The sequence below is a fragment of the Fringilla coelebs genome, assembly GCF_963513975.1.
Source record: "Fringilla coelebs genome assembly, chromosome: 3".
NCBI lineage: Eukaryota > Metazoa > Chordata > Aves > Passeriformes > Fringillidae > Fringilla > Fringilla coelebs.
In genome coordinates this window covers 25,983,184-25,994,067 of record NC_140030.1, presented here as the reverse complement: position 1 = coordinate 25,994,067, position 10,884 = coordinate 25,983,184, and the positions used below count along the sequence as shown (strand labels likewise).

Genomic DNA, 10,884 nt, shown 5'->3' with positions numbered 1-10,884 from the left:
GGAAGACAGCTCTGTCATCATGCCAAAGACAAATAAAATATCAAGGTATACATTTTGGATATTCAAGTATTGAAAAACTGTTGCTAATTATTAGGCTGCATGTAAAAAAATAAATAAACAGAAAAAAGAGTTCTCTTATTCCCTAGTCAACCAAATCTGTCAAGCAAAAGATATTTTCATTTATTTTTTTATATTACAAATTGTTAACAGTTAGTTATGATTATAAAATAATTACTAAAATATGAGATCTGTTTCATGGCATTAGTCCAAAATCATTTGCTACAACACATAAGCTAGTATATGAAATTTGCTGAAGCCAGGGTTTCACTCCAGCTATAAAATCACAAGACTAGAATACAAAACAGACCATTCAAATAGAAAGACATTTATGAACCTTAACTGCCTGTATTTAGAGAATATGAGACCAGCAATGCCCAGAACAGAAGTGTTTACAAAGTATACACAATCCTATTCTTTGGTCAATCTGTAATAACAAAAATAGTTTATATTTGGGGTTTTTCATCCAATCTTCAAGATCTCTCATAGAGGAGTTCAATGATAAAACATGGGGCTGACTTTGGCTTTCACAACACTGAAATCAATCAAGTACCTGTATGCAGTCCAGAGGGATAATAAATTGTGTTTGTCACACCTAAAACCAATTTTCTGGGAAGGAAAAAAAAAATCTAACAATTTAGAGGAGCCTAGATGCCCTATATTTATTCTTTTTTCCCTGAAAGCTAGAAGTGAAGACAGAACACATCTCTCCTATATATATATATATATATATATATATATATATATGTATGTAGGTATGTATGTAATTTTTTTAATGAACACTTTTTTAAATAGAGCCTTTCTCTTTAGATCTAGATTTCTTACTACAGCTGAAGTGTTTGAAATGTTCGAAACAGCATGCTGGGGTCCATGTAGTGGCCTAGACTATACTTCATAAAATGAAGTTATATTAATCTCAGCATTTATCAGGAAGCATGAAAAAGGTTAAAATGCCTTAGCCTTTTCATGAAAAAACAATTACCATGAAAAATCCTTTCTATTATATGTGTTTAATTTACTACCTCCTTCTACATATATATTCTAGTTACAAGACATGTTTGTTTTCTTTGTTGGTAAATATGAGATTTTAGATTAGAAAAAATGTGTGCTGTTGTGAGCTCTTAGTTACACAATTACTTGTTTCCACTAGCTCTCCTAGATACATCAGTGATCTGTATAATCCTAATAAATATTCCAGCAGGTCAGTCTCAAACACAGCTGCTGACCAGGCAGATGACGTTTCTGGAGCTAAGAAAACACAGGAGAGTAATTTTCCCTGCAGCATGTCCAGCCACCTTTGGTTATCCCCAGACAAAATTACCAGGTACACAGGAGCATTCATGAAGGTTTGATATGAGAGGTGAACTTGTGCTCTGAGCACAAGGTGTGCAGGCAGACTCATTAGCTGCACTGCAACAGTGACCAGACAAGTCTCTGGAGCACTGGGACTGAAAACACAGCCTGAAGCCCAGGATGGAAATAAACCACGTACAAAAAAGACACAAGAAGAAATGAGAGACACAGAAGAACATCCATGTGCAGAAATATCAAACACAGTAAGACTCTTGTGTTTACAAAAACCAGGACAGTTAGGAACTGCTATTTTGAGAAGGTGAAAATTAAATTTCATATAATGCAAAATCATGCATTATGGTAATACAAGAATGCCAAGATTAAAAGTGTAAGTGACTTTAAAAAACTGCTTTAAAATTCATGGACTACCCAGAGAAGGATCACTGCCCACTTGTTTCCTTCCTCTCCTAAGCATCCAATGAGTTGCAGCTGCCAGGGATGAGGTATGGACTAGAAAGTTACAGGACTCCCTCAGCTTCATCAGGTAGCAAAAATTCATTTCAATTCAAATGCTCAGGGAGTACAAAGCAGCAGCAGTGACAATGAAAATTTAAGATTTGCCTATCAGAATAAACAATATACAGAATAGGCAATAAGAATATATCAAGCTTGTTATTGCCATTCTGTGCTATGAGAATTAGAGCTGGGAATGAGATGGCAAGTAACTCCAGGACTCATCCCTTGAGTTACAGAGCTACTTTCTAACCAAAGGTCTTTAAAAAGAGAAGACATCATGACTAGTTTGTGTGCATTATATTTACTTATTTTTGACTGAAACAAGCAAAGAAATGCAGCTTTTAGATGCCCTTATGATCACTCATAAATGCAACTGAGTGCACTAAACCCCAATATATTAAAATAATCTTTATAAATAATTATGAGCTGACACTTAAGAGCTAACGTGGCTGAAATGACAAATTGTCATCTCATGATGTGCATTAGCCTAGTGACATTCAAAGCCAATGTATTTTAACCCATATCAAATTAGAATTTCCAGCTACTGTGGACTTTTCTTTCCTTGAACAAGGTTCAGGTGAGAGGCCTGCCAGGAGAAACCCACATTTCTTTTGGAGCAACCTACAAACTTTCTGCATGTGCCATTAACATGGGAGCACAGGTGCTGCATGTCAAAATGCTTCTGTGGTGGAAGTGCTGCTTTGGAAAACAAACCAGCCTAACAAAAATGTGTTTTATAAGCTGAAAAAAATATTACAAAGCTGAATGAAAGAGACTTGGACAACATCAGAAACAAGACTGTTCTGTCTCCAGAAGTCCCAGGCAAAGAAACAAGTAAAGCTTTCTGAGCGCTGAGAACAGCATGACTAAAGACCTTGTCAGACACAAAAGCATCCTTCTCATAGGCACACACGAGAAACAGGCACAGTGCATTTTGTTGTCATTGCAATGCCACATCAATAATCCAGAACTAGGAGTCAGAAAGTGAAAGCTTGTACTCATACAAGAACTTCTGCACTGTCAAAGATCCTGCAAAGGTTTGTGGGCAGCATGAGAACACAGAGTAAGAGAGGTACAGACTCCATCTCAGGGTTATTTTGCATATAATTGGATTTCATGTATATTCTTACTTTGTATTCATTGATTTAAAATGCTTCCTCAGTACCCAATTGCTCATACTGCATAGGTAAGTGGCCAGCAAAGAGCATGGACATAATTAACATCTATTTTAACAACCCACCTCAAACCTTCAACAATACATAAATGTAAAAATATCACTGGTCACAGTCCTTGCCATTTTATATTTTAATCATCTGCCCCTCATGTTTGTTACATTCACTCATTACCTCATCTCATAATTCAAACTGTAAACTGGGGACAAAAAATATTCTGTCTTCCATATTCTTGTACAATGACACCACGAACCATGAGACCCTGCCACAATAGCTCCTTTGGAAATTAATACATGTAACTATTGTTACATCCTTCCAACCTTTTCTTCATCATTTGAACTATGTTTTTTGCTATATTTCTTTAGGAGTAGCAATGGAAGCTGCTGTCTGGTTTGCACCTCTTTGCATTTTGCACAATGTGTCCCTTACAGCCCACACCTTCCATGGGAAAAGTGTGTTGCAGCAGCAGAGTAAAAGAATTCAATAGAGTTTGTCCTTCAGGGGAAGATGCCTTGGTTTTGTCCCACTCCATGTTTTTGAGGTGCTCTAAAGTCACAGGACAGCAACAGAAGCCTTCTTTACACCAGGAAGCCAAGATTTTACCAGTCACTTACAAACATCCCACTGAGACTAGTTCAGAAGTGTATCTTTAATTATTAGAGTTCAGTCTTCCACCTGGCAGAACAAACATGCAAAGTAACCCATGGCTTTAATAATTTACCCTCTGCAACCACAGCTTGGTCATACAGCTAATTCGGTAATTCATGCTGTAGATTCTGCTCAGTGAAGCACCACAAATTATCCACAAAAGCAAAAAAAAAAAAAAAAACAAAACCAAAACCACTTTCAGGGAGTAGATTTAGGTTAAACAACATTCAAGGATTTGCATGCAAGACTTTCACCACAGTGAACCATGAAGACATGAACACCATGATACATTAGATATACCAAATGCATTTATTTATTAGAGCACAGAAAGAGCCAACTCTTTATTCCCAAAACAGTCATTCAGCAACTGTTAAAAATTAACTCATCTAAAATATCCAGGAATAGCATGTGTTGGTGTTGTTTGTTTAATTGAAATATTTATATTTGGATTTTAAAGGAATGACAGCAACCTCCAACTTACTGGTTGAAATAAGTGCAAACCAAGTTGCTTATCTCCTTATGCAGCTACAAACTGAGCATTCAACTTGTGAATGAATTCTCACATGAATTCAGCATATGAGATCTGAGTTTTCTAAGCAGTTGGTCAATGCACACAGTACAGCCCACCTGCCTGTCAGACCCAAATTCCTGTCCTCACATGAAAACAGTCACGAAGAACAGTTCAGTCTGATACCAGGAATCTCTGTTGAGACATAAGTGAATACCCATTGCAGAATAAACCCATTGCAGAATAAACTTTGCCCAGTAAAAGGGGTCTGTTCACTTCTGTATAATGTCAATTTAACAGCTGTTAAAAGTGGTCCTTACTAAAGCTTGAGGTGCCCTTATTTAGACAATTCTTCCAGATTTATGGACAGCATCAGCTCTTAGTAATTAAATGTTCTCTATAGTTATGATGATTAAGAAGAGGACAACTGGAAGAACAACACTGTAATTCAGTGTTACTCAGAAAGTAGAATAGCACTATTTTCTGTTCTAAGATTTTGTTGTTTCAAGCTACAGAAAGCTTCTCAGGTGATTTTTGTTAGAGAAAAGGATTATTGAGTCACTCTCATTGAAAAAGACTCAGGTTTAGGTCTACTAACATGAAGGGTAAAAAAAGTAGCTTATTAAGAACACACATCTGGCAATAAGCTCCACCGAATTAAAAAAAAAACTTCAGCAACAGACTAATTAAAGAAATGTAGCAAATTTTCAGTTTAAATGTAATTAAAACTTTTAAAAAACGATTCTTTCTTATTTAAATTACCACAAAATATTGAATCACTACAGCTAAAGAGTGCAAGTGAAATTTTTGAAACAGCATTAAATTCTATTTAGGAAAAAAGCATTTCTAGAGTTTGCTACTTGGTGAAAAATAAGATCAACTCCCCTGGAGAAACTGAATCTAAACTGTGACCTGAGAGTGCTGGTGGCTGACATTACTGCAGAGAACTGGGTTTAGTGCTCTAAATCTGCACAGCAGACAATTTAATAAATATTGAACTTATCAAGCTATGAAATAATCATGTGCTAAGAACACTTCTTGCAAAAATATGACAAGTCTGCTCCAGTACAGCTGTTGTTATTCAGACATAAAACCCACTTAGAGAAAGCACTTTAGCAGAACCAGTTATACAGCTGGATGGCATACACAGAGAAATGATTTTTCCCTCCCAGATAAGCATTTAAGCACCTTAAGTAAGTGTCACACAGGAGAACTGGCTTAAATAGGTTCCAGCTACCTACAGGAGACAAGCGGCTCTCCTCTGCCATTTAATTTGATACATGCTGGGAGCACACATTGCAGTCAAAAAGAGTGAAGATCCCATCAAACTTGCTTGACAGCCAATTTAGATATTCCAGCTTGATGGTTGTGCTTCAGATAATTTTGGCCTTCAGGTTGGAAGCAGTTCAGCAGGCTGAGTATTCTACTATTTTCATTTCTGATACGGACAGTGAGGCTGGTGTGGTTTTCCCTCACCCATTTACATACACTCCAAAACAATTCAGAAATCACAAGCAAAGCTTTGCCTCTAGAACAGGCATAAATAAAGTCACAAGGCTTCATAAGTGTAATTTAGAAGAAAATTCACTTAATTTCTTTACTTATAATTTCTTTTGATGGAAACTTAAGAAGGTCAAAGAGAGGAGTTTATTTCATACGGCCTATGAAGGTCCTCAGAATTTTCTTTGTGTAGGGACTTATTTCCTTGGTGATGCATGAAATAAAATTAAATGCAGTCAGATTCTTTAATCCAAAACTACAAAATCTTGAGGCTTCAAGGTAAGGCCTTACATAGCTCAATAGAGGGAACTTAAGCCAAAACATAGAGGCAAGAGACAGAAAATCTATGAATATCAGTGATGATTCAAAAAGGACATTCCAATTTATTTTTTCCACTGCATAACAAATTTGATTTTTTTTAAAAAACAAAATTATAACAGTCTCTAAATGAATGGTACAAAAGGGAGAAATATACTTTTGAAGGCTCATTTCTAAACACACCAAGTAGAAATAACCTGGGAAAGCACTTCTTTCACATATGTTTGCACTCACCAGATTACTATGACTGCACTACCAACATATTTGACTACTGTAACTCTGATTACACACCCTACAACTGATATGACTACTATATTTAAATCATTCTTTTTATTTTTTTTACTTGTATATTGATTCAGACATTTGTACTTGTTATTCTTGATGTACTAAAGTATTGATGAAACTAAGAAGAAGACCATAGGTGAATTCACCTAAATCCAAGTGAAAAGTTTCCCCAACTGTAAAAAATTGTATTTCTATTAACGCCAGGTCCTGGAAAAGGAAGTTTTACAACCACTATCATAATAGGGAGAAAAACTGGATCCCTGTAGATAAAACCACTCTTCAACAGTGCCTCCAGATTTAACCAGGACAATGTAGGAAAACCTTCACCTCCTTCCTAAGCCACAGCTGATAAGGATTCTCCTTTTCTCCCATTCAAAGTCATTCAGCAATTGCAATTATTACTTGTTTTCACCTAAAGCATGTTATAAGTTCAATTTTTAAAATTATGCTCCAATACCAAAGATCAACTCAGAATCAAAGTAATTCAGCAGGTTCCCTACAGCCAACAATTGCCCTGAAAACTGTAGCTGACCAAACCACTGACAGTTCCAAGATCTGGACATCGAGTGAGTGAATCACACGTCTCTGACTCTTCCATCTCTCTTAGATTGCCTCGACATCCCACCCAAAAGCACTACAGTAGCTGCTTGAAGCAAGGACACTTTCAGCTTAGAAGATTAAATTTGTCTTAAGCATAAAAATAAATCCACATTTCACAGACTTGAACGGCCAAAAGGGCCAAGCAGGCCATCTACTCTGAACAGTGCAAAGAGACCATTACATTTCATCCAGTGCACCATCCATTTGCTTGGTTCAGTTTGAGCAAAGACAATTCTGATCTAAATTATTTCTTCTGAAGTTCACTTTACGAGTTTGGCCATTGAGCATGGCAGAGATTTTCTGTTTGCATAACATCTCCCATGGTACAACTCTGATCCTGAGTAGAATGCAATATTCTTCTGAAAAAATAAACATTGTGCCATACCTTCTTCCACTATACTGATTTCTTTTTCATTACCCCATGTTCATGAACCATCTTAATTAAAGTTTATGATTATATGACAAAACATCCTCAACTTGGATGAAAACCTTCAGCTAGAAACACAGCTTCTTGTGATGCTTCCATTGTGGTTGCAATTTTTATTTTAAGAGAAACTGAGAGCTCATACATCTTCCTTTTTTTTGCAGCCAAATCACCAAGTCCTGCTCTCCCCCAACTGATACACACTGACATCACCTTCAAGTCTCCAGCTATTGATCTACTTTTCATGCACCCTAACCCTCTTCTAAAGTCTCCCAGTGCTTCCTGTATTTAGTATTTAGGTATCTATTCCCAATATTTCAGAGCTATAATTCATTCTTGGCACTCTCCCAACCATTTTTATACTTGTTTTTCAATTAATTTACCTATATAAACACTTCAGGTTCTTTGTGGAATTGAATTATACCCATTGATCATAACCTTTGTCCAATTCAAACACCATAAATCCTTCAGCATTTGAGGGATTTAGACAAATCTCAGCAAATAAGTATGTTAAGGGGTGAAAGTCTTTATTGTTCTTTCTATCAACTAGAAACCACAGGTAGAAGTTTCAATGTTGAGATAATACCATTACCAAGAGTAGTTCATGAGTACAAGCAGGAAAAAAGTGATCCTTCTGTAGGTTTTTAAAGGACTCCAAATAGATATGGATTTTAGAATATGCTATATGTACTTTAAAAAATTAAGTAACAACTGAAATATCATGATGTGAAATATGCCCAAATGAACCACTTAAATATGGAGACCTTGAACACGCCTTTCCATCTGTAATTCATTGGATTTTCCTGATGTATACTTAGGGAAAACAAGGAAAGCATGTCTAATTGTTTGCAATCAGTAAGCTTACCTGAAAGCTCACACAGACCACAGACTCCTGGGGAGGGATGAGGGGAAGGGGTGAGAATGAAAGCAAAAGAAAAGAAAACCAAAAAACCTCATGGTTGAGATAAGAACTGCTTAATAACTGAAACAAAATTTTTTAAAAATATTATTCCAATAATAGTAATGAAAAGGACAGAGAGGAAAAAAACCCAAAAGAAAGAAGTGATGCACAATACAACTGCTCATCACACACTGACTGATAATTGGTGACTCTCAAGTAACTCCCCTCAGTTTACACACTGATCATGTGTGTCTGCAGTATGAAATATCCCTCTGGCCAGTTTGGGTCAGCTGTCCTAACTGTGCTTCTTCCCAGCTTCTCGTGCAGCTGCTCCCTGGCAGAGCATGGAACACTGAAAAGTCCTTGATTTAGAGTACACCCTGCTCAGCAACATCTAAAACATCTGTGTCACAACATTATTCTCATTCTGAGTCCAAAACACAGCACAGTAACAGCTACAGGAAGAAAATTGACTCTACCCAGCCAAAACTAGGATAAATTACATGGACTTAAGACTGTCTGAAGTGTTCCCCATTTTCAAGGCAATCTCTCCAGTCACCTCCATTTGCCGTGCTTTGGCTCACACTGCCAACCAGTCTGCGTGCGCGCAAACTGGGTCCCTGCGGGAAGGAATTCACCCAAAAGGCACATTCTGCACATTCCTGTGCCTGCCACTGACCACTCCAGGCAGAGAGTAAGACAAAAGCTATCCTGAAGTACAGCTCCCAGAACACACCGAGGAGGAAGGCAGCGCGCTCAGCATCGGGTGTGCGGCCGCGCGGATCGGCTCCTGCGCTGGCTCCCGTGACAGGGGAAGCAGCTCCCGTCATTCCCCTTGCCAGGGCAGCACTCCTCACCTCTGCAGAGCACTTAAAGCCTCACTCAGTTTGGGAGCTCCTCAGCCTTCCTTCTGCTGAACACCCAACAGTGACATCCTCTTCACCATTAGATCCTGAAAGGCTTTGAAGTCAGAGACGTTTTATTGTCTTGGATGCTCGCACTTCACAAGCTGCGGGCCAGCATTCCTTTTGAAACATCCAACCCCAAACTGAACTGGGGTACATTTGAAATTAGAGGTTGGACAGAAAGAAAACTACTTCCTACATCTGCTGCACAGAAATACATGCTAATAAGCTTTTAGCTTCTTCATAATGAGTCAGTTGGTAGAGTATCTTTTTTTTATGACTTTTTTACATACAGGTGTCTAAACTCTGATTATGTTCTCTTCCAAGTATCAAAACCAGCTCTCTAAATTTAGTGCCACGGTACAAATTAGGAAGCTGATTTCCCTCAGCTCCTCATAGAGAACACACAGACAGACTCCTCCAGAGGGTAATTTTGATCATAAGAACTCCTACTTAATTACCATCCCAATATAGTTAAAAAGAAAACACAAAAAACTTTTGCTTTGCAATTTTTATTAAGATGATACATAGAAAAGTGATCACAAAAGGGGATAAAAATATTTGAACTTTTTGAAGAAAACAAAAAAAAGGTAAGTCAGACAAAAATTACTTAGTAATTGTGAAGAAAGTTTTGTTTCCCATCTTCCTAAAGCATTAAGAATAAATACTGGACGCAATTTCAGCTTCAATATTTATCTTTCGTTTTTTCAGCCTTCTCAAAGCACTAAATGCTTCTGGTCTTCCAGGTGGTGAAGTGCACATTCCTCAGTACAGGGACAAATTCAGCTAGAGAAGGGGTAATAATAAAAGAAAGAAAAAATAACACAAATAACACAGCTTAGTCTTCAGTGAAGTATGCTTCCAGTCCTTCCAGTTCTGTATCAGCTTTTGCATTTGAAGAGGTGGGAGTAGAACTTGAAGTTATGCTTTCCTGATTGTTATTTTTTTGTTGAAAGTTTCCTGAGTTATTGAATTCCTTCTTCGGTTCTCTACCACCATTTAACAGCTTCTGACTCTCTGTAAAGTACTGATTAGGATGATTCAAAGAAAACCCAATGTCCTCAACCTGCACATAAAAGGAAAGGAACACCAAGTTATCACACTTATTTCTAAAAGTCATCTTTTTCATACTCAAGAACAGATCAATTAATAATTTAATAAGCTCCAATTTTGTTGAAGAAAAAGGCATTGGTTTGTAAATAATGCTTCAGTAAATGTTAGCATAACACATATCTAGTTTCATCAGAAACTTTCTTCCTTCATTGCAGAAATAAAATAACTCTGGCATATTCAAACATTATTTCACACTGCCTTTACTACAGTAGAGAACAATAATACCCCAAAGCATCTAAAAACACATAAGTAAAATGGAATCTCTTTAGAGATGTAGAACTATTGAACCTACACCTTAAAATGGACTTTCACCATCCAAAAGAGGGAGTGAGAGAGGGTGAGAGTGCAAATGAAAGTGAAAAATACTGCTAAAAGTTGTAGCAACTGCACAATATAAATCTAGATCTTAAGTGTGAAACTGCAAATGGAAAAGGGGGGCTTCATGTCTTCCCCTGGTTTCCCAAGAAGGCTCAAATGCAATATTTACAAGGGAGTGAGCTAAGACAGAAGCCACAAAGATCAAACTTATCCTTGCTCTATCAGCCACCATCAGCACCTGACTCCAGATGCACAACCACAGAATATTTAGTCTTCAGTGCAAAATATACAGAAAACTAGCAGCAGATTTGTATTACTACTTTTTA

At 37.2% G+C, this 10,884-nt stretch overlaps 1 protein-coding gene across 1 annotated transcript in view; it reads right to left on the bottom strand.

The window, feature by feature from the left end:
* Positions 1 to 9,751: 9,751 nt before the first annotated feature.
* PRIM2 (DNA primase subunit 2) overlaps positions 9,752 to 10,884 on the bottom strand; it is a gene marked incomplete at its 5' end in the record, with an annotated part of 90,181 nt that continues 89,048 nt past the window's right edge. The window contains one exon of the mRNA XM_084202972.1: positions 9,752 to 10,193. Within this exon, the coding sequence (XP_084059098.1) occupies positions 9,966 to 10,193 (228 nt within the window). The 3' untranslated portion in view covers positions 9,752 to 9,965. The remainder of the gene's footprint in view (positions 10,194 to 10,884) is intronic.